This window comes from Pyrus communis, chromosome 15 (genome assembly GCF_963583255.1).
Source record: "Pyrus communis chromosome 15, drPyrComm1.1, whole genome shotgun sequence".
Lineage (NCBI taxonomy): Eukaryota > Viridiplantae > Streptophyta > Magnoliopsida > Rosales > Rosaceae > Pyrus > Pyrus communis.
The window spans coordinates 22422130-22447143 of record NC_084817.1 but is presented as its reverse complement, the minus strand read 5'-3'; the positions used below and the strand labels follow the sequence as shown (position 1 = coordinate 22447143).

At 35.7% G+C, this 25014-nt stretch overlaps 2 protein-coding genes, 1 long non-coding RNA gene and 1 pseudogene across 4 annotated transcripts; 3 read left to right on the top strand and 1 right to left on the bottom strand.

Moving 5' to 3' along the window:
- The first annotated feature begins 511 nt into the window (after nucleotides 1-511).
- LOC137718821 (uncharacterized) lies at nucleotides 512-2414 on the top strand. Of its 2 annotated transcripts, XR_011065934.1 has the most exons (4): nucleotides 512-1231; nucleotides 1461-1615; nucleotides 1867-1962; nucleotides 2170-2405. It is a non-coding gene; the product is annotated as an uncharacterized lncRNA (long non-coding RNA). The 2 variants fall into 2 exon arrangements; XR_011065933.1 differs by lacking the exon at nucleotides 512-1231 and having other exon boundaries at nucleotides 1390-1615; nucleotides 2170-2414.
- Nucleotides 2415-5021: 2607 nt separating this feature from the next.
- LOC137716790 (cytochrome P450 736A117-like) lies at nucleotides 5022-6658 on the top strand. The gene is made up of 2 exons (XM_068456169.1): nucleotides 5022-5963; nucleotides 6047-6658. The coding sequence occupies exons 1-2, from the start codon at nucleotides 5022-5024 to the stop codon at nucleotides 6656-6658; spliced, it is 1554 nt and encodes a 517-aa protein (XP_068312270.1).
- A 1298-nt stretch (nucleotides 6659-7956) lies between these two features.
- Nucleotides 7957-9368, top strand: LOC137716866 (cytochrome P450 736A117-like; annotated as a pseudogene).
- A 276-nt stretch (nucleotides 9369-9644) lies between these two features.
- LOC137718768 (phosphatidylserine decarboxylase proenzyme 3-like) lies at nucleotides 9645-23764 on the bottom strand. Its single transcript, XM_068458305.1, has 21 exons — nucleotides 23496-23764; nucleotides 23003-23082; nucleotides 22418-22442; nucleotides 21446-21505; nucleotides 20796-20864; nucleotides 20185-20277; nucleotides 20055-20105; nucleotides 18271-18354; nucleotides 17754-17845; nucleotides 16697-16852; nucleotides 16501-16585; nucleotides 15719-15830; nucleotides 15083-15183; nucleotides 14763-14810; nucleotides 13923-14069; nucleotides 12841-12936; nucleotides 12668-12742; nucleotides 12467-12559; nucleotides 11070-11156; nucleotides 10358-10408; nucleotides 9645-9944 (listed from the first exon to the last, which is right to left on the bottom strand). Exons 1-21 carry the CDS (start codon nucleotides 23685-23687, stop codon nucleotides 9798-9800), a joined length of 1944 nt encoding a protein of 647 aa, XP_068314406.1. The 5' UTR covers nucleotides 23688-23764; the 3' UTR covers nucleotides 9645-9797.
- Between the last annotated feature and the right edge of the window lie 1250 nt (nucleotides 23765-25014).

The following is a 25014-nucleotide window of genomic DNA, read 5'->3' as shown; positions in this document are numbered from 1 at the left end:
ATCTCAACCAAACAAAATCTATGCATCTCTCTCTACCACTCTCACTTCTCTCAGATCTGAGATTTTCTTTCGTTTTTTTCTTGGAAAAACACCTGTACATCAGATTTGAGAAACACCAACGCCTCCGCATCTCTCTCTATCTCAATCGATCCGTCTCTCCCTCTCGTTGCATCTCACGCTCAGATCCCAACTGTCTGTCGTTTGAGAAAGAACTTGAAGAAATGCAAGAGAAGCTTCAGGCAACGAGGCTTTAGAAGGAGAAACCGAGAAGCTCCTTAAGAAGGAGGAGATCTTGAAGTTCAAGAAGGAAGAGCTCCAAACAAAGGGCCAAGAGCAAGACAAGCTTCAGATGGAGTTGAAGAAGCTGCAGGACTTCAAACTCGTCGAGTCGGTTAAGTCTGAGATCGGAGCTAAGATTCTGAGGAAGCACAATCGTCTTCACTATTCCTCAGATCAATGCCATGAGGAGGTAGTTGTTTTATATTTTTCCTAATTTACAATCAAGTTTTCCTTTTTTTTGTTTACTTTTTCAAATTTATGGTAATTTTTTGGGATTCCACAGTATTTGGAGGCAAAGGGGTTTAGATGGTTTAGGGGTTCGTTTTTGACCTTTGATACCTTGTGATCGATCAACTGGAATTTCAAAATTGGATAGTCTGTATTTTTGTTAGCTAGCTGTAGAGTTGTATGATAAGCTTGGAGGTATTTGAGCTCATCTCAGTTAAATTTATACAATTATGTCCTATAATTTTTTAAGTTTTGAAAACCTGAGAGAAACAGAGTTCATTACCCTGTGGTTTTTCACGTGGGATGTAACCCTACCTCTATACTTCTGCAATTTTAAAACATTATCTTATTATGACTTTAAAGTTTTTGTTAATTAATTCTTTTTAATCAAATAGTATCTGCATTAATTTCCTTTCCATATTTCTAGTGTTCTAGAATTTTTAGTTTGTGTGTAATGTTTGAATTGATTGTATTAAAATTGGTTGTGATTTTTTCTTTCTTTTGTATTACAGTACAACAAAGACATAATCTAATCTATAAAGTTGTTTGTTTACATTCTTTGATCAGGAGCTGCTAATCAGTTATTAACACAACTTTATATTGTTGGGTATTTAAGGACTTATCATTGTCGTGATCATCAGTACCTATATGGCTATCTAGCTTGTGGTCTTGCTGGTCTCTCTACCGGTATGGCTATCAGCATTGTCGATGATGTTGGTGTTAGGTAATATCTCTCTTTCTCTTGGAAAGGATTGGCCTTGCTCTTGCTAAGGGTGTGGATATCATATCTCTTCAATTGTTTCTTAATTTATTTTTTGCACTTGCTCCTTTGATCAATTATTTAGCTACATATATCAGAGTCATGATATGATGTGCATTTTCAGTATTATTTTAGATAGTATACAATACCAAATAATGTATTGAAATTTGATATTCTGAACTGAATTCGTCAGATTGTAAATCAGCATGAAGCTACAAGTAGCAACATTGTCAGGCACAAGGAGTTTAATCTTCAAACACTTGGAATTGGTGGCTTAGGTGCTGAGTTTGCAGATATATTTCGAAGAGCTTTTGTATCCCATGTTTTCCCTCCTCACGTGACAAATAAGTAAGATAACTGATTCTTCTAGTTGCGCTGATATCTTTTTGGTATAACTTTATACCACACTCCTTTTTGGAAAGACATTGAACCATGTCGAATCATGATTTAACACATCATTTTGATGCTAGTACATTATTTTAACAAAGCTATTTGAGCATGTCTGAATGATTTTGGATATGCAACTTATCCTTACAGATAAGTTAGCTATTATCTGCATTGGTGATTGATGAGATTTCTGTTTTTGTGAACTGTGTTAGATTGTTAATGGCCCTGAAGTTTTGAGCAAGTTGGTGAAACTAAGAAAAATGTTAGGAATCTATTTGCTGATGCTGAGAATGATCAAAGGGCTCGCGGTAAGGGAAATATATAAATGTCAAGTGCACTTAGGCTGTTTTTTCAATAATTTCTAATCTCATTATGTCCTTAATTCCCCTGGAGACCAAAGTGGTTTGCATGCGATAATCTTTGATGAAATGGATGCTATTTGTAAGGTATAAATATTTCCTAGTCTATGCTTTTTACTAAGATTCTTATTCAACTACGATTTATTTTCAATTCAGAAAAAGTTGTGGGACTCTCAGTTTAAGCAAGAGAATGTGGTTTAAGTGAGCTTCATTGCACGAAGAACTTGGGTCCATCGGCTGCAGTGTTGTGGGGGAGGATAGGATTCTGAAGGACTTGGTTGTAAATAACTGAAATACGTGTATATTGTGGGATTTGTTGATTTAAAAGAAATTTCAATTTTTCTACATTAATAATTTTTTTTTTTAAATAGAACCTATTGGGCACGATTTGAAAATTGTGCGCGTATGATCCTGTCACCTGACAATCTGACATGGTTGTCAGAATTAAGACACAAATAGGCTGTTATTTGTGCTGAACTCTTTGAGCACAAATAGCGATATTGTGTGCTATCAGCAATGGTGACGCCCATAGAGGGCACAGACATAAAGATGGTAGCTGCACTGTTGCTATTGGTCTATGAGCACAATTGTTGGTGCTTTTTGATCTCAAAGGGCACAGATAATTTATTGTGTGCAGTGCTCATTTTTTTTGTAGTGTAATATGTTTTTCTGTTTAATGCATTAATATGTTTTTCTGTTTAAATCCAAGCCTTTCAGTCATAGTAGATACATCTAAAAAACTTGGATGCATAAAAAAATGCGTGAGCATGCTGCAGAAATGCAGATTGATTCTTCGTAAAATAAATAAATAAAAATGTTAAAAAAAAGATTTGATTAAATCTGGCAATCAGGACAAACAGCATCCATTACTCTCATCAATGTCAACGTTTAGGCATCTTCTTCCCGCCATTGAATTGTTCATATCATGTATGCAACGACAATGCTTCATGCTATATGGATTTGGATTCCATCCGAATCTAAATTGTGGGGATCCTCACATCTTAGTCATTCATCGTGCATCATGCGGTCAGAAATCATTTGACTTTTTTATTTAAAATTATATACAAATAATACATGATGAAAACTGACCTTACGATATACAATAAACAGCTAAGATGTGGAGATCCTTAAAATCCCTCCAAAGTAAATCCGTAGATGATCCTCTTCCATGCTATATAATATGATATGTCAGCAGCAAGAAACCCGAATAAAAATAACTTAATACTATTACCCCACTCATCTAGATTAATTAATTAAGGTAAAAAAAAAAAAAATTGATCAGATGTTGGTCCAAGCAATTTTTTATTGGCAGCTTGAAGTACATAAAATTGATTGACAACCTAACTTTTCAAAATAATATATAGCCATCTAAACCTAACACATGAACTAATAAACAATGCTATTAAGTAAGATAAGGCTAGACTGATACGAATTATTTAATAATTTTTGGGGAAAACGATCTTGTTGGAGCCATTTATACTACAATAATCTTGTCATTCTTGCAAGTATTATAGGTGTTCTTAACCCTTTTGCGTGTGTGGTAAAAATCCTATCAAGAAATTGGCATTGTTGCCGGGGATCGAACATAATTGCAGAATGCCTCGAACCCAAAAGACATCATCTTGAACGCCAAAAAGCCCAAATAAGCACAAAAATGTCACTTTGACATCACTGCACGCTACTCCTTTATTTCATCACCATAAATTATCCGTTTGGTAGAAAAACTTGAAACTTTGATACAAATAAGCTGAGAGACTCATGAACATCCTCCAACTGAACTCACTCTAAAATTCATCCGTTTGATCACTTTTTGCTCAAGAGGAAGTCGAATGTCCTACATTAGAAATATAATTCAAATTATAAAAATTCTCACAAAATAACCAATAAATTAATACTAAGAATAGGGTAAAATAAATATATAGTATAAAATCAACTCATCAGAGACCAACGTGAGAGCATGTGTACTGTGAGGCTCAACATGTTGATTAGCGTGCTCAGTTACTAAAAAGAAAGTGAGGTTCCACCATAAACCAAGTTGCAATTTAAAGTTGGATTACTCTTTATAATGAAGCGTATGAGAGGTCTATTATTCATTCCTTGACGTGAGATTCACGTAGATTGACCGCCAACTTGAAAGAACTCATGAGAATTGCTTTGTAGAAGAATAATACATAAAATCCCTCCGTTTGATTTGAAGGATATTGGATTGGAATAGATGAGTACTTATTTTCAAGTTATGATGAAAGAAAAAAAAAATGAAAAATTTGGTTTAATCCCCTTAAAATGAAAAATCATTCTCCTCTACTTTTTTAGAAGTTTATCAAAAAAGATGGATATTCTACACTAATTTGATCTAATTTATAAGAAGATAATTGTCTGATCTCAAGACGCATCGGTTGAAGAGACAGACCCTATATTTCCCAAGTCAGATCACCACTTTGCCATTCTCCTTTACCTTCAAAATAACTTAACTTTAAAGAGATTCAACCTGTCTAATTAATATTGCCATTTAGTACTACGGTCTAGTGGTATTTCTCTTCACTTGTAAGTGAGAGGTTTTAGGTTCGAATCTCGTAAATGATGAATTAGATACCATATTAGGCTGCCCATTGTGTGGCTTAGCCGAACTTCCCCTCTCCTTAGTGTAATCGATGTACTTTAAAAATAAATAAATAAATAAATAAATAAACCTGTCTAATTTATATTGGAAAGAATAATTATTGGTCCGTGAACCGTCATTCTCAGAAAACAAATGCAAAATGCATAAATAAATAATTTCGACCAGGTTTCCCGCATTTTATGGCGTCCTTGATTAAAATTGATCTGGTAATTTGTTTGTTTATTCAGTCTTTATTTCTACTAGACAGATTATTATTATTTTGTTACTTTATTCTTTTTCCTTTGATAAGTGCTGTCCAACCTCTTACGTCGAAAGCCGGAGCCCGATCGATCTTATATATATTGTCTGTAGGTTAGGGAAGACGGAGAAGAGATTAACAGAAAAGAAAATGGTGGAGCTGATGAAAATAATAACTGAAACCCTATCATGCTTATTGCAACCATTTTCCTTCAAATATTTCTTACTAGTGGCCATTTTCCTCATCCTCATATACAAATGGTCCTTCACCTCCACCCCAAACTCATCGCCACCTTCTCCGCGAAAGCTGCCTGTCATCGGGAACCTTCACCAGCTAGGGTTGTACCCTCATCGCTCACTTGGAGCTTTAGCTCAACGCCACGGGCCTCTCATGATGCTCCATTTCGGAAGCATGCCAGTCCTGGTGGTCTCGTCGGCTGAGGCTGCCTCTGAGGTCATGAAGACCCATGACATCGCATTCTCCAGCAGACCCAAGATCACCTTCTTTAAGAAATTTCTCTACGACTTCAAAGACGTGGCATCGGCGCCTTATGGCGAGTATTGGAGGCAGATCAAGGGCATATGTGTGTTAAATCTTCTGAGCAGAAAAAAGGTTCGCTCTTTCCGCACTGTGAGAGAAGAGGAAGCTAACTCCATGATCAAAAACATCATGAAGCGATCGACGTCAACTACATCGTCAGTTTTTAATTTAAGCGAAATCTTTCTGACGCTTACTAATGATGTTATCTCTAGAATTACACTTGGGACCAAGTACAGCGATGGTGACGAAGATGGGAAGATGTTTAAGGGGCTTACCGTGGAGTTGACGGAGATAATGTCACGCATCAATATTGGTGACTACATCCCATGGCTTTCTTGGTGCTCACGTCTCAATGGTTTGGATGCTAAGCAAGACGATCTTGCTAAACGATATGATGACTTCTTAGAGACAGTTGTTCAAAAGCATATGGATGGCGATGATCATGTCAAGAACGATGACGAAAAGGATCTTGTGGACGTTTTGCTTTCACTTCAGAAAGAAAACGTGCTTCCTATTCCTCTCGATCGAGTTTGCATCAAAGCTATCACCTTGGTAATGAACATTCTCTCTTACTGCTGTATGTGTGACATAAAGCATTAAAACTTGATTTTATAGTTCAATGAATACTCTTGCAGGATATGTTTTCGGCTGGCACTGATACGACATCTACAGCCCTAGAGTGGACAATGTCTGAGCTTTTAAGGCATCCCAGAGTAATGAAAAAATTGCAGAACGAGGTACGGGGAATAGTCGGAAACAAAACAGACATAACGGAGGATGATTTAGTCGGAATGTACTACTTGAAGGCAGTGATTAAGGAGTCTCTTCGCTTACATCCTCCATTTCCGCTACTGTTGCCCAGGATGTCAATCCAAGATGTTAAAATCAACGGTTACGACATTAAGGCCAACACACAAGTTATAGTGAATGCTTGGCAGATTGGAAGAGATCCCAAGTCATACAACAACCCAGAGGAGTTCGAGCCGGAAAGGTTTTTGAGTAGTGACATAGATTATAAAGGTAAGGACTTCGAATTAATTCCGTTTGGGGCTGGCAGACGGGGTTGCCCCGGAATTCAGTTTGCTGTGGCTGTTAAAGAGATTGCTTTGGCAAATTTAGTCCACAAGTTTGAATGGGCATTGCCTGGTGGTGCAAGAGGGGAGGACCTAGACATGACCGAATCCACGGGTGCGACTGTCCATAGAAAGTATCCTCTAAAAGCAGTAGCTATTCCATATTCTTGCTGAAATATGTGTTTGTGTGCAAGTGTAAAGTATTTTGCACTCTATCATATTGATGTAGGACAAGATATTGGTCAATTCAGACGAATAAAGATAAAGAAAATAAAATGTTTTAGATTTTGAAAAAGAAAATTTTAAGTTAAAAAATATTGGGTTAAATCGATATGGCGACAAAAAAGGTAGCAAAAATTAATATTCTAGTCTCAAAATTGGACGTATAATATGTCGTTTTGAAGGGAATCGCCAGGGCCGGTCTTGAGATTTTTGAGGCCCGGGGAAACACCCAAAAAAAGTGCCTTAACTTCATATAAGAAAAGTTATTTGTTTCACACATAAGATTTCGATAAAACTATACTTAAAAAGGTACTTCAAACTCCGGGCTTACAAGTAGATAGATGATGAGTTTTGTTTCTCTTCTATCTAAACTTTTAAAGTGTTTTTATATAAATTGTGATGTGTTTTTTCTTATTTACTAACCTTGTCAATATGGGACTAAAAAAATAATCATATTTTCAAGTCTTTAATTGATATGTAAAAGTAATGAGTGGGCACTAAATTAAACCTAATATTGGTAAGGGCATACATACATTAACTTCTTGAAGGTTAATGGTAGGGATATCAAATTTTTAAACCAAATTTTGTAAGCCATATGATGTCATTGTTGATAATTGGATTATTACTTAAGGACCACTCGTTAGTAATTTAAAAGAAATTAACAACCAAACAGAAAGTCATAAAAATTGAAAAGAATAAAGATGCACATAACATTTCAAACTCATGACCACTCATTAATTTAAACAACAAAAATCACTGCTTATAACTAAACTTCTTGATCATTTAACCAAGTTTTATCAATTTCTACTCTTATAAAAGAAATTCGTAAAAATTGGAAAGTGAAAGAAAAAAAAACGCACGGAGTTTCAAACCTAGGACCGCCTCATTAATTTTAGGGAGTTTTAACGAAAAACCCACGGTACTGTTCACTTTAACAAAAAATCACATTTTTACACTAAAAAGTCAAACCTGGTACTATTCACTTTACCCTTTATTTTGTTCTTATCGTTAAAACTCAAAGTTTTCAAGCTTTTTTCATTAGTTTTCCTTTAATTTTAAACATTATAGACCACCACTTATAATTAAACTTCTTGATCACTTAACCAAATTTTATAATTTTATACTCTTATGAAAAGAAATTTATAAAAAATGAAAAATAAATAAACGCACATATAGTTAACCCAAGACCTCCTTGTCAATTTTAAACAACAAAAATCACCAATTCTAGCTAAACTTCTTGGTGCATATGTATGTCACATCTTCTGAGCAGCAAAAGGGTTCGCTCTTTTCGTGCTGTTAGAGAAGAGGAAGTCAAATCCATGATCGACAATATCATGAAGCAATGGACGCCAACTAAGTCGTCAGTTTTTAATTTAAGCGAAATCCTTCTGACGCTTACTAATGATGTTATCTCTAGAGTTGCTCTCGGGACCAAGTACCGCGATGGTGACAAAGATGGGAAAATTTTTAAGGGGCTTACCGAGGATTTGACGGAGATAATGTCACGCATCAATGTTGGTGACTGTATCCCAGGGCTTTCTTGGTTCTCACGTACGTCTCAATGGTTTGGATGCTAAACAAGATGATCCCGCTAAACGATTTGATGACTTCTTAGAGACAGTTGTTCAAGAGAAAATGGATGACGATGGTCATGCCAAGAACAAGGACGAAAGGATCTTGTCGACGTTTTGCTTTCCCTTCAAAAGGAAAACATGCTTGCTGTTCCTGTCGATCGAGTTTGTATCAAAGCTATTACCTTGGTAATGAACATTCTCTCTACTGCTGGGCGTCTGTGACATAAAGCTCTAAAAACTGATTTTATGGATGAAAATTATTTGAACTATTTCTACCAAATGATAACGACTAAGCAATGCAGTATATGTTTAGGATTTAATAAAATTAAGTTAATGATACTCTGCAGGATATGTTTGTGGCTGGCGCTAATACGATATCTACAGCCCTTGAGTGATGAAAAAAAGGAAAACTAATGAAAATGGCTTGAACACTTTGAGTTTTAACGATAAGGACAAAATAAAAGGTAAAGTGAATAGTACCAGGTTTGACTTTTTAGTGTAAAAATGTGGTTTTTCGTTAAAGTGAACAGTATCATGAGCTTTTCGTTAAAACTCCCATGAAAAAATTGCAGAACGAGATACGGGGAATAGTCGGCAACAAAACAGACGTAACAGAGGATGATTTAGTCAGAATGCACTACTTGAAGGCGGTGATTAAGGAGACTCTTTGCTTGCATCCTCCAGCTCCGCTACTGTTGCCCAGGATGTCAAGCCAAGATGTTAATATAAGTGGTAACGACATCAAGGCCAACACACAAGTTATTGTGAATGCATGCCAGATTGGAAGAGATTCCAAGTCATACAACAACCCAGAGGAATACGAGCCCGAAAGGTTCTTGAGTAGTGACATAGATTATAAGGGGACTCGCATTGAATTGATTCCGTTCGGAGCTGGCAGACGGGGTTGCTCCGGAATTCAGTTTGCCGTGGCTGTTAAAGAGATTGCCTTGGCAAATTTAGTGCACAAGTTTGATTGGGCATTGCCTGGTGGTGCAAGAGGAGAGGACCTGGACATGACTGAACCCATGGGTGCAACCGTCCATTGAAAATATCCTCTTAAAGCCGTAGGTATTCCATATTCTTGCTGAAATTGTGCGCGTGCATCCAGAATTAATAAGATAAGACTTTGTTGTTATTGTATGCGCATGTAAAATATTTTGCACTGAATCATACAAGGTTCACAGTGAATGGAGCATGTTTTAGTTTAATCGACAATCAGACGAGAATGCCTCGGCTGATACAAGTGATTAACTACGATTTGATTTGGTTTAGTAACCCTCGCAATGGTTTACAACTTGCATTCATATGCTTTCATTTTCGTTGAGTATCAATTTGTATTCACAAAAATAAGCAACTCGAATTGATAAGATACACAGCTTTATTACGATGAATCGAATTCACATCAACCAGTTCCTTAACACCATCCTTATTACAAGACTACAAATACCGGTCGAGTACGTTGAAATCCTAGTCCAGCACCTTGAATATGGAAACATAGCATACAAGAATTAGCCCTCTCAATCTTGCAGCACACATTTTTCCAAGTTCGGCAACCCAGTCTTGGCTTGTTTCTTGGACACGCCTAACTTCATCCCAACCGAAACCAACGTCTCCAGTGATCTCGCACTGTTTGCTAGGAGGTCCTCGTCTATCTCAATGGCATCCTGCATATGGTTAACATCCCACAAAATAAGCCAGATGGAAATAATCATTTCTAGCAGTTAAAAGTCCGATATACGCTTGCATGACACCATAAATCATAAACAGCAAACTTACGACGATTTACCACCTAAATTTTAGATTAGGAGAGTTTCTGTTCCGCCCTAGAAAATACCCATCTCACCCGCAAACCTACCTAACACATCTACCCGGAAAATTTTCAAAAACCAAAATCTATTTCTCTCAACTCTTCGCACAATCCCAAAACTACTCCCCATCTGTGTCAAAGACTCAAAAGCAACCGGAACAAGAAGAAAAGCTAGGCATGTCAATTATCTGAAAATAGGCCAAAACAGAAGAATGGTGATGCGACAATGTTTATATCCACATCCAACACCTTTTCAATCATTATACCAACCTTTTCGAAAACGCAAATTACAGTGCTTCCACCAAATGAGAAATAGCCAAACTGCAAATTGAATGAACATGAATGTCAATAAGAAACAAAGACACTGTACATCAGCACATTATCAGTGTAGAGTAGTATGTGTGAAGTACAATCATATACATGTATCAAATAGAGTTAAACGGTAGCTATATTCTCTCAACCATTACCCGATTCTAACATTGGTCCAACATTTTTGAATTCCATAGTCATCCAACAGTTTTTATTTTTATTGGCGATTTGAACATAGGGACCTTGCGTGCAGAGGTAAACGCTCTAAACCACTACAAGTTCCTTCCATAGTCATCCAACATTAAATTGTCACTTTGGTCCTTCTGTCAGTGTTTTTTCTTTGCGTCAAAACTTAGGGTTACAAATATCCACTCATGTTATATACATTCTCTAACCTCTCACCTCTCATTTTCTTCTCCCGTTTGAAGTTGTAAACCACTTTTTCATCTCAAATTGAAGTTAATCTCCAATTTTGGGGAAATAGGAGAAGGAATGCGGATGGTGATAGGCTGGGCAAGTATATATGAAGCAAGTAGACATTTTTGAACCCTTGAAATTACAGAAAAACTAACAGGCTGTGACGGAAGAATCAGGTAAGTTTTCAAGGACTATAGTTAACATCTACTCCAAAGTCTAAATTAAAAGAAAAAAAATTCAAAAATTGAATCTTAACCTCTTCTCCTTTTTTAATATGGTCCCCCTCCTTCTTTGAAAAGGTAACGCTGCCAACCATAGTCGCACCAATTGCAACAAAAGCCACCTGCAGAAAAAAAAAAATGATGATCAAAACAATTACACTACTGCTATTGGCACTCCAATAGTAAGTACAGAAAACTTATTAAACATCCATATTGTAACGCAAAAAGATACAACCGTTAATATTACTGAGTCACTAATAATAGTAATACTCAAGAAAAATACATCTCTTCTTAATCAGGAAAGCAAAAAAGCGCTGATTTTGTCCAATACAAATGAACACACTTCACTGTGACAGGAAATAAATATTTAAATTATAATAGCACAGCCCAATTTCCAAGTGAAATTGGCCATTGAAGAAACAAGTCTGAATGCTTCTACTTTTCTAGAATTCAAACAGCATTGCAACACTAGGTAGTCAGATATTTTTAGTAGATGTTAGCTAGAGGTTGAGAATGTCAATGTCAGTGAAAGACTTAGTAGTCAGATTTTACAGAAAATATTGGTAGTAATGAAAAAATTCAAGAGACAGAAAAACTTAAAAAGATGAAAATCTTGAACGAACCCTTTAGAAAATGCTAAACCAATTCATAATCCATCAATTATACATGTAAAAATCTTTAAAATGGAATCCCAAAGATACAATATGGCATTGAATCTTAACTATCATTGTGAAAGCAATTTTTGGAATTAAATGCTATCTTTGATAATACTTATTTAAGCTTAACCTACTCTAAGTAATATTTGTAAGCTAACAATTTGATGGACTCACATCTTCATTAAGGCCAACACTTTTGTGGATCCACATTTTAATTAAGCTATATATAGTCCAACCCAAGCCACATTTTATGGGCGAATTTTTGCCGAGTAAATTGAAAATTGTCTCCTGGATCTATAGTCCAAAAATTGCTCTCTCCAGCTGGTTCACAAGAAAGTGGTTGCTTTCGCATTGTCCCTTGTTTTCCATTTTTTTTTTATTTTTTATCTGTGAACTACTTTCTAAACATGGCGTGCACCACACACCCACATGATGAATCCGGCGTAACGCACCCTGCTTATTTAAACAGCTCGAAAATCTTCCTAGATACAATACATTCCACCATGTGGAAAAATTGGAATTTTCAGATTTCCACCAAGACTGGCAACAGGATGCAATGGTCCACCTTCCATCTATGTTTGTGTCATCACTGCCGAAAAACATTGACTGATATTTCAAAGTTTCGGTCAAAGTTTTTCATCCTAAGGCACCAATATAACTCATTTTTATAAGCAGAATAGACTGAGCATGTATCACTACTTAATGTCCAAGAGAACACTTATGTGAGCTGAAATGAAATTGACGTTTTGGAAATATAAATGATTGTAGAAACAAACCTTTCCAAATTCTGCAGTTGATATAATTGATACTACTCGCTTATTCTCGGTGAATACATTACAATACTTGCTATTGACAGCTATGGGGTTAACCTGAAAAAGGAAAAAGGAAAAACATAAGGGAAAAGGAAAAAGGAAATCTGTAGAAAATACGAATCAAGGATTTCCAACATGTCATATCTATCATCTACAATCACATACTGTATATAAGCATCCAGGTATATTTACAATCTTCTGAATAGTTCCAGAAACGGGAAAATGGAAGCGATGATAATCCTGAAACCATAAGAGACGATTAATATCAAAATATAAATCAGATAATGCAAAGTTAAATTTCATAGTACACGGCAATCAAAGCACATTATAACAAATACCTGCGGTGCCAGACGAAATATTACCAATGATCCATCAATAAAACCACTGGAACATTGATCCTTCCCCAAAAGCCCAAGAATTGAAAATTTTCGACCCTAAAAATATTTTAAAAAAAACCAAGAACATAGAATCAGAAATATAAAAAGAACAACATTAAGAAGCCTAAGAAGTGGATTACAGCTCCAAATATAGAAGAAATATTACCCAACAGACCTATTAATTTTAACACATTTGCTATACTCTTTGTAGTTCTATTATTTGTTAGCAATAAAGTTGACTCGTCCCCAAATAAAACAAAATAATATCTACAAATCTTGACAAACAATTCGACTTCCATTAGCATTTCCTTCCTAAAGGATTCCAATCTTCTGGGATACTCTAAGGGGAATATAATTATCGTTTTCGCATCAATCGTAATTCCAAAGACCTAGCCTCTCAAATTTCAACTTTCTTGCTTTCTGAAGAGATGTCAATACAGAGGCTACACCAGAATCGTTGTAACCTTCAAGATTAGTTAATGTAAGTTATTTTCAGAGGTTAGATGAGAATTCTAACCTACATAAGATTTGTGCTCCCACAAATTGATGCTTTCATCAAGTGACAAGTTCAATACTGTACTCAAACACTTAATGACCAGACTGGACAAAACACAACAATCAATTTGAACAACTTGAGGTGATGGTTTCAGTGCATGATACAGTAACATCTTGGGTACTCAAACAGTCAATACTTGGGTACTCTAACAGTATGAATACATGAATAATCATTATTTTAACCAATTGAAGGCAAAGTGGCAGAACAAAGATATATGACTAGAATCTATATCTTTATTGCATAATTTGCGTTGGTATATTAATATTTCTAGACAAGCTCCTTATAATCTTATGTCTCTGAGAAGGTAGTGAATAAGGGTCGAGTTGAATAAGTGTTCACATTTATCATTTAACTTCCATCTTTCGTGCTTTCAAATTAATTAATTATGCAATTCAATCCCCGGAACTAAGAAGAGACAAGCACCAACAAATCTTGAGAAAATAATGAAGTCATCAACAAGAATTCAAGTAAAAATGATAAAAATAACCTTAATCCAAAATCTCAGACTTTCATCAACAGATTTAAATGCCATAAGACGGCTATCCGCAGCACATACGGCAACATCATCTCGATCCATACGGGCAATTGGTCTTGCTCCAGGCTTTAACTCTCTCACAAAAAATTCGTTAAATGTCTACATGCCAAAATTCAGAAATTAGGGATGTTTATCATCTTGACAATGTAAAGGAAAATGTCAAATGTCAAACGTTCCAGCAAAAGCAAGAATATTTCACACGCAAAAGAAACTAAACTAGATCAAACAGCCAATCTGTTAAAGAGAAAGTAAAATACATAAAAATTACAAAGTACAAAAACTTCAGCCTTTGAGTCCAGGATTTATAAAAACAACAGAGGACACCCAACAGACCAGCATTTACCTGCACGCCAACTGGCGAAACTAGCAGGGTGAAGAAAGGCCATTCATGGGGAACTGGGAACACTAAAGTAGACTCGAAACAGGGTACGTTATTTTTTCACTGACTCTGCACATATAAAGGTAGGAAAGCACATGCATGTGGGGAACTGAATATGCAGAAATAAAACATAAGGTAATTTATAAAGTACGAAATAGTAATGAAAAAGAGGTTGCAAATCAACTAATATGTAAGAGTTATTCATATAGGCATCCTGTTGCCTTGTGTTAGGGCTGCTAACGCATCTTTATGCAACTTCAGCTTAGCGGAAAAACATGAACACCCCCTTGATACATTTGGTCAAACATATTAAATCAAAGTGAAGAATGCATCAATTAGCCAAACAAGAATGAACTGTTTTAATACATAGGTAAACATGATCAATTTTATCCAACTCCAAAGCCCCAGCCTACCTTAAAATGTTCCAGAGGGTGCTTAACATCAGCCAAATTGATTTGATCCTACAAAATAGTTAAACTTCATCAAATGGATGTCGCTTCAGCTTAGCGTGAATGTACAATAACATTATTCGAACTTGAGCATTACTGATAAAAAACAGTTCAAAAGGAAAGAACATCTGGTCAAATAAAGAGCTTAATTTTGGGTTTCCAGAGATGAGAATGTTGTAGCTACTGCATCACACACACAACCCAGTCTTTTCCATGTATTGCAGCATATTCAAAAAAGCTCATAACAGATTAATAAGAATGTTATTCTAACAAAAGTGTCATGCCTTAAAAAATTCGACGAATTTTGGTATATCTTTAGCAGATTCAACTGAGTTCATTTTCCTCCCTTGCTTTTCAGAGATGCTCTGCAGGAGCTCCTTTGCCCCTGCATTAAATTGGTGAACCATATTAATAAAAACAAGGTTAATAAAAAGCGACCAAAGAATTCAGAGAAACTAGAACCTGCTTCTAGCTAGCAAAAGAACTCTAAAAATTAGGAACTATTATTATTATTATTCGGATAGGCAATTGACAGTCAGTTCAAAGCCACAAGTCTCCTCTGAAAGTAGATTTAGAGTGGGTAGATTTAATGATAGAGTTCGTAGCTACAAGTTACAACCAAACCTGTCCCCACGGCCATGTGTAAAGACCATGAGCAAACTGAAACTATAGTTGTTAATATAAGATTATTGAACTTAAATCGAAAGCACTTAAAAAACAAATTGCACTTATTAGAGGATAAGGAAGGTGACATTGTTGATAGAAAAGATGGAAGGTAAATAAGGTCAATGGTCATAAGCAATTTATTGAGTAATACAAGATGTCAATTGAGATAAGAGGAAGGTGCTCGTGAATCACAACACATGCTCTGCATCTTCGTTAGATTCAACATGTCTTTACATTTTCAAATTAATTCAGACCTGTATCCAAAAGGCCAAGCCCTAGTTTTGACTGGTAAATAGCTCTCATAGACAAAACAATCTTTTCATCTATCAGTTCTTCCACAAGTCTCTTTGTCCTCCGATCAAATACCTGAAGCAATAAACTGTTAATTGAAAAATAAAGTACGAAAGAATTACATTTTGGAACATAGCAGATTGATTCACATCTACAATGCTTCAATGGCATGCTAGAGGAGAAAAATGAACAAATTTACCAGGTTAACAACCACTATGATGCATACCAGTTAAGCTCTCTGGTAATATGATCAATGTTTTATTATATCATGCAACTGGTTTTGGGTTGGATGCTCTAATTATTTTAACTTGCCAACACGGGAAGTGATCCATATAATTAAAAAACAATAGCAAACACAGCATTAACATTCAACACCTCACCACTAGAGGTACCATTCTTGTGGTACTGTTATAATCTTATGAAAACATTTCATAATCGTACATGAGTTCATTCAACTCATGCAAATTATAAGGTTTGAACATGACCTTCTCTTGTAACTTGTGCATCATTTAAACTTTCAATTTGTCGTTATGGTTAAAACAGTCTACAAAACATACAACATCAAGGGAAGGGCAGGGCAGGGCAGATATACAATGCAAGGGAGAAAGTCTGAACGGTGTCGCAACTAAAAACCACAAGCCTGAATACCATTATGGAATGGGATTCACATTTAAAACGAACAAAACAATAAATATCTATCTAACCTTTAGCAGATCTAAAAATAAGCTAAACCAAGAAAGTATACCACAATATGAGCAGCACTCGATCCAGAGTTTAAACCAATGTCATAAGATGAAACATGGGCCCATTCACTGAGTTTAAACATCCACCTACAGATATGTATGACCTTAGTATACCAAGTATAGCACAGATTGATATATCCACTCAACTGAAATGAATCACCAACAATAAGAAGCCTGTTAATATGACAAGATTATTACCCATAAGAAGCCTGTTTATCAGTCAAAAAACCTCCAGTCATGACCTGTTTTCCAGTCCCCTCATCGAAACATAGGGTCAAATGGATCATGTAGTTCAGCTTATCAGAGACTTTAAGAGTCTCACCACAAACAGGACAGCAATTCATTAGTGGTTCCCTGAAAAGCAAAATAGTTTTATTCATCTTCTCAAGAATGAGAACTAAAGGGAAATTCTACATTCAAACAAGTTGCATTTACATTAAACTGAAAATCATGGTATAAAATAAATAAAATGAAAACTCAGGTCTGGCATAAAAAAGGGTCATAGTAAGAAAGAACCTAAATTGTAAGAATTATAAAACTGTTTCCAAAGTATATAATCGATGGGCCGAACTAGTTTTGGAGCAGTTAGCCATAATTTTTCTCACAAGCCCAACAAGAATGTGCTGACCAATGGTCTCAAGTCGTATTCGTGATAAACATAATAGCAATTGAAGTTAGCAACAAAACAAGTAAGGCTCTTTTTCTTTGAACGGAGAATAGTTTCCTAAGCTGGAAATTCTTTCAATCTTTTAATTAATCTAAGTTTGTGTCAACAGAAATTACCCTTATGAGCTAACCTTTTCCAAGACATGAGCAAAGCCTCTAGTTTTGTCAAATAATTCTTCTTCCTAGATCTAATGTTGAGTTGAAGCCATTCCAAACAGAAGTACGCATAATTTTTTTTAAATGTAAGGAAAACTAAGAAGTATTTTTCTAAAACCTATCAAACAATTCAATAAACTTTTCTAAGGGAATTTTCTCCAAAACTTAAAAACAGTATAAAACCTACAGATTTTTTATTCTCGTCTGAAAACATAAAACAACTATGAGTATGACATATAACCCCAAATGGACATATGTTTACAGCTATGGAAGCTGAAAAATAATAAAATTCACATTTTCAACACTGCATAGGCTTAGAGATATTTTTTTGTCTTGTTTTGAGGTGTGATTATATGCAAAGAGATCAAAATAGTAACATATACAGTGGCAATTCATGGTTCAAAACTCTTCTAACTTCTACTTGTATCATTACTTTTCCTGTTGAATGGCAAGAAGGGCAGCCAATTCATCCATGCTAACAACACCATCCCCGTTCTTGTCAGCAGCTTTAAAAATCTCCTCTTTCTAGTAAGGAAGGAAGACATTTCTGAGACAATTGAACCAAAGGAAAAGAAAAGGACAGACAGGCCTTAAAATGTATCACAAAGTAACAAAGACATCTGAAATTGGAGGCCAAATGTATAGTTGTGGATGTTAGTTTCATGTACTGAGAACCAATTTTTAAGCACACACCAAAAGGCACTTAGACTTAGGAGCTAGGCTCAGATGAGCCATGACCTGTGAACAAATTAAAAATGTGTATTGAGTGTGTTACAGTGAGCTTGAAATGAACTCAATTGGATTAAAAATGGTTATATACGTGTTTGTTTAGCTGAATACAAATTACATCATCCATGCAAACTCCATAAGGTCCATGAGTAGAGATCTCAAACAAATTTTGAAAATAGAAATATAGATACAAAGATATAAATAAATACGTAAGTCCAAACCTTGTTAGCTGCCACTTGATTCCCGAAAGCATTAATTAAATCAGAAAATTCAGAGAAAGAAAGATTTCCATCTTCATTATAGTCCTGTGAACAGTACAATATCTCAGAATCTTCAGCTTTACGCCATAAGAATACAAGGCATCAATATGACATATGACAAGATCATATTTCAATTACCAAGGGCAATAAAAGCTTAAAAATCAATAGAAAAAAAAAATGGATTCATTATAAAAAGAAACAACATAAATTAGACTGCCCAACAACAGAAAAACAGACTAAACATCCTACCATTTCATGAATGAAATCCAAACTACAGCAGCCCTTATATCATATATATACCCACATAAACTGGCTCGTTTTATGACGTTTCTGTTTTATTGCCTTTTATGTTTTTATATTCCAATTAAAGAGTTGAGATGGATTATCAAAATTGGGGGAAAAATCGGAGAAAATAGATGTTGAGAATATAAAGTTTTGCATCTGAAATTCCAAGTGTTGCTTGATAATATATAAGATCACTCCACCCATTACAAGTTTTAGGTTGGATGGCAGTCACTTATACGAGTGTGAGGCCTAGTTCAACAAATGTACTCCGTATGCTCAGTTTGGCCATGCCTCTCTGTCACTTGATGGACTAAATTTATAGAAAGATAATACAGACAATGGTAAAGTATACAACAGAACTTAAATACAACAAAAACTAAAACCCATCTAAAATCTCTCTACCTCACCTCTCTCATCTTTGGTATTTATTTCCTCTACCTCTCTGAGTCATTAATTGAAAAAACAAATAATACATATTATCAAACAGGCCCAAATATTCTCCTCTTGAACTTCCAAAAGAAAGATGAACGTCATTCATGTGGCCATATGCATGGGTTGTAAACAATAGATGTTTGAAAAGAATTGGAAAAACATGATATTCTTTGGCCAAAACTGAGAATAATATGAGGATCCAAAAGGACTTTCCATGAGAAACTATTGAAGCCAAAATTGAATGTTGCAAGAAATTTGGCCTTTTAAATGATGGATCAGCTTGATATACAAACATTATGATCCTCAATTAATATAGTGAAAACAGACATGCAAGAAAATAGACTCAAGAAACCAAATATTTCCATTCAGGCTAGGAAATAATATCAAACAATGTAACAAACTTGAAATACATGATTAATTCTACTGACTCTCACCCAACATCCAACAAGAAAGGCCCGTCTCTAAAATCATGAGAAATAAAGCCCCACAAAAATGATAACCCTTTCCCATTAGAAGTCCACTGCTTCTCCATTAGTAACCCCGAATTAAATATCTGTTATTCCCTTCTATTTTTTCTTTTACATGTTATTCCTTTCCTTTCAATAGCAAAAGCATTACTTTCTCATGAGCAATAAACCAACCTTGTCATTGCATCTTTGAGCTTCTTTTAACTTTTTGAACTATGGGTCGTTAATGAGGTGGTTGAAGTAATATTTACACGAAATTACCAGTGAATCAGGTTTCTCTTCCATGTAACCTTAGAGTGCACTTTTCGAATCAAGGAAAGAAGATAAGAAAAACAGTTTTAATGTCACTAAAGTTTCTGCATAATTAGAACTTCAGCCCAAGGTGATGCAGTGCAGTAGAAACTATATCTTAACTACATGCAATGACATAGTGGACAAGAAGTAGAATATAGCAGAACAGTTAAGATCAACATAGATGTGTCAATGTGAAGATCAAATGATGTTAATAAAACATTTAAGAACATTTTCTAATATATGAGTACATATGCAATTGGAACATACCACTATAGATAAGATTCGCCTTGCAAAACTCTTTTCTGTTTCAATAGGGTCCTGTCAAATTTTCCAGCAAAGTGTTATTACTCCTAAATAGATTGACTAATCAAAGAAACTAGATTTATACATGGCACACCTCAACAGAGCATGAAACACAAATTTTTCCGACAATTTTGTCTGATGTTGATGGATCTAACAAGTCCAACGTCTCAGAATTGGAATCTGAATCCTGCAACAACAACAACATTTTATGCTCAGCGGAGGGAGGGAGAGAGAGAGGTAGTCTGGTACAGACGAGAGAAAGAGAGAGAGAGAGAGAGAGTATGAGAATCAGTTGGAAAGCTAATTAATTCCATTTTCAAAGCTCAGTCATAAATAACGAATGTACAGCGGAGAAAATATGATGTAGACTTAAGCAAGCTCAAGGAAACTTGTAAACAAAAGACACTTGGAAACGGATTTGTATCCGATATAATGTTTCTCAGAAGTCTACAATGCATGTCAGATTTGTACAACTGCCATTAACTTCCATTAGTTATCGAAATCTGGTGCTTTGGGGTTAAATTGCAAAAAATGTAACTGTTATGGGATTTACCTATCTGCAGAATACTTACTTCATTATTCCATGTAATAAAACAATTGTAAGAAATAAAACCATAAGAAGTTAATCGTGGAAATGAGAGAGAGAGAGAGAGAGAGAGAGAGAGAGAGAGAGAGAGAGTTATTTCAACAAAGAAGGCAGCTCACCCTGGTTAGAAATTCAAGTAGATCAATCTCACAATATCCTACCAGATTGTTTCTGGACATTTTATTCGTCTGCATTACATAATAACTTGAATAAGTGAAAAATATACACAAATTGTAATAGAGCAAGAAAAAACACCATGGCATTCTGCAGGAAATAATCATGGCACGCCTTATGAAAACACAGACATGTACACAAACCAAATTCTCAAAATGGTATTAGCAGCGGAAATGTTCTCCTTTGTGACCGAAGGGTCACGGGTTCATCATGGAAACAGCCTCTTTGCAAAACCTCGCAAAATGGGGAACCTTATTGGCTTGGGGTCGCCCTTTAGTGATGGATGTATTAGCAGCAGTAAAATGAATTTGGTTCAGCTTTAGTTACTTGTAAAGTAGTCCTAGTTGAGAGGTCTTAGCCAGTTTTGCTAGTTGGTGGATTTCTTATCCACTTGTTGTAATTCCTTCTGTTGTTTTAATAAAATTCTATTGTTTCTTCTTAAAAAAAAAGGTGAAAAAGCATTCCAAATTCTATGACACAGTGCAGTCCCAGATACCAAAGCCATATCTGTCCTTGCCACATGATACCAAACTTACCAAGGAAGAAATTGTGTGTTTCAGGACACTTAAGGTAAATAGATAAACTTACTGCATACCTCGAAAATGGAGATCCTTGCAACATGAGGCCCATTTTTTTCCAAAAGAAGTTTCTTTTCCTGAAAATCAAAGGGGTTTCAGAGGTTTATTTTCAGCTCAAGAGCTCATACCAAGAAACAAAGACTACTTAATAATAACAAGGGTGTCAGGCCTATCATAAAAAATATCATTCAAAAATCAATCTGAACATCTTGTACATCACAAATTAAACAATAAAAAATATATGGAGATCTGAGAACCAAGGAGACAAAATGCAGGGAGAATCTAAAACTGTATGTAGTTTTTTTATTTTTAAATCGGAAACAGGACATATATATATGATTTTCCCTATTAAGAATAATTGGAAACTGTACAAAAATAGAAAGGAGATCCAGCAAAAGAAAACAAAAATAAAAATACGAAATAATTCTCAAGCATGCAGGTAAAACATACCATAGGTGCCAAAAGAACTGTTGTTCCATGTTTAGAATTAACAGGAAGAAGGGGCGCGCAATAGACACCATGTTTCAATTCAACTGTTGCTATAGTAATTAACAGCAATGACATTTGTTCCTAAACCATGAATGAGGCTCTATAAAATCCTACAAAAGATATACAAACCGTCCTGGAGAGAGCAATGTTTGTGTAAAAAACAACTATATAAGACAAAGGCTGCTGTGTGTAGCTGTATTTGTAGCAAGACTTTTAGTTTAAATCTCGTAAGTGTAAAGATGTCCCAATAGCTTTACTAGAGTAAAGATAAACAGCCTTCAGTGAACAACAATCAAAAACACAATCATCTTGTATCCATAAACACTCCATCAAAAAGGAAAGTTAGACAAAACCGGTATAACAACCATCACCTAAGCAATGAGCATGCCTTTTTTTCACAGACACTAAGTCAACATATTAAGAATTTAAGATTAAGAAAAAAAATCAAAGCACGTGTGTTTTTCCGTAATAAGATACTGTATTGGGTTTCGGGTACTTACAGAGTTCCAGACGGGCTTGTCTGTTCTGCAACACCAACACCAGTAAAACAAATTAATACTCAAAGTTCAGAACTAAGCCGAAACGTTATTGAAGAACAATATAACAATGTAACATTATAGAGAAATGAATGCTCCGCAACCAGAAGCTGTCTTGTACTTGTTTGTTTCCTTCCTTTTTTTAATGACTTTCCATGTTGGAGTTTTTATCTATGTACTGTTACAATGCATGTACACAATGGTATTCCCTCGTATCCCTGTGTCATATCGTATTCCCTAGTGGTCGTACAGCAATTTTTTTCTTGTTAATTTGACGCATCCCCATATCGTGTCGTATCCTTGTATCCAATGTCCGTGACCATACATCTACTACTGCTGTTTTGGTTGTTTTAAGAAAATAAAATATATGTGGGCACTAAACTCGTGTTCAAATTCCCCTCTCCACAGTTTAGATGAATCTAGTTCAATAACCCTCCCGCTAATAAATATATATACATATATATATATATATATATATAAAGTAATTTGAAATACACAAGTAAATAAAATAAAAGGAAAAAACAGAGAAGTTGGAGATGGGATTATTACTGAGGGGAGATGTTGGTACGGAAGGTTTGCTCCCCAAAAGAGAGACAGGCAAGCCACTTGTCCTTGAACTTCATTTCAGCCTGCGCAAGAAACACAGATAATTAAGCAGCCCAGATCAATGTTAATCCAATTTTAATCAATGTTAATAGACGAAGAAGAAGAGAAGGAGGAGGAAACATCAAATATTTCCACGGAAATATCCATAAAAAAATCAGAGAAAAATATGGAAATGGATTGAAGTCTAAACTTCACGGAAACTTTTCAGTTTAAGCTAAAATCGACAGGTATCGTCAATATTTCTGTCACATCTGTTAATTCGTTCAAACTAATGTTTGACAATGGCTAAAGTTTCATTTTAAATTTCCTTCATTTTCATGAAAAGCGACCGATATCAATATCTGCCGATATTTTTACAAATTTGGATATCCATATTTCAACATATACCGATATTTTAAACACTGCATATATACTATAGATATAGATATGTATATACCTGAACGAGGGTTAGCAGAGCAATTCCAGCGAAATCGCCGGCATCATCAAGGCGTTTGTGATGAGACGACGACTTTGCACGACTGTGAAGGTGAAGTCGCTGCTTCAGCCGAGACGGACGCGATCCCCTCGCAGACTTCTCCGACCCGGCAAGGCTGCTCTCACTCTCTTCTTTCGAGCTTCCATGCCCCATTCTCTCTCTCTCCCCCCTCTTTCTCTCTCTAAATTTTGGGTTCTGGTATAACAAGTGACCGACGTAAAGAAGGTCAAATTGCGATAGTGATATAATAAGTGACCGCGAGCAAAACTTTCTTTTGTAATTGGAAGGATTTGGATCCTCTCCGGACCCCTCCCTGATCCGGAATCAAGGCACAACAACCGTCATCAAAGATCGTACGATCATAATTAAATTTTTTTATATTTTTAAAAGTAAAGCAATCTTGTTTGCGTAAAAAACATTTAATTGTGGTCGTACGATCTTTGATGAACCATCATTGTGCCTTGATTCCCGGATCCCCTTCCCGGGGATCCCGAAGATCAAGACACAAGGACCGTTATTTAAAGATCGTGCGACCATAATTAAATGTTTTTTATATTTTTAAAAGTAAAGCAATCTCGTTTGTGTAAAAAATATTTAATTATGATCGCACGATATTTGATGAACGATCATTGTATCTTGATCTTCGGGATCCCACAAAGGGAGGGAGAGGATCCAAATCCGAAATGGGAATATCTTCTGATTAGTCTTTTCTTTTGAACTTTTCCAAGTGGGCCCCATCTCCACTCAAGGGTAATAAGCCACTTGCCCACTTTGAATCGGTTCTAAATCTATCCACTTGCCCGCGAGCAAAAGTTTCTTTTGCAATTGGAATATCCTTTCTGCGCCTTCCACTTTTCTAAATGGGCCCAATCTCCACTCTTTATAAAGCCACTTGCCCACTTTGAATCAGTGCTAAATTTAGCCGCGAGTAAACTGCATATTGAAGGCCATCAAGCCTTTCGTTCTCTCGCTTAGAGATTTTTTTGGTGTGTTTTGAATACGGGTAAATATTAAAAATATGTGTCATTATACAAGCGGATAAATACTTAAAAGAAATCTTCATTCTACTTGTATAACAACATATGACGTCCATCACGTATTCCAAGCACATTAAAAAATTTATTTCTCTTGCAGGCTCCAACATACGCATTAGGGGGCACGGGCCGGGCCGGGTCGGGCCTAATTTTGAAGGAACCGGACCTTATCCTTTTTAAACAGTAATAGAGCGGAATGGGCCAGGTAGAAGGATTTTAAGTTTTTAAACCGGACCTAACTCAGTCTGTTTGAAATGGACTGATTCGAGATGGGTCCACGGGTCCAACTCTTCTTTTTTTTGTAATTTTTAAATTGCACTGCACGACAGCACTGCAGCAACACAAACATGTTTTAGAAAATTACAAGACCTGTTTCACATGCATCTGCACACAGGAGCTGTTTTTAAAATTTGAGGGTGCACTGCACATCAATTCATATATATTCT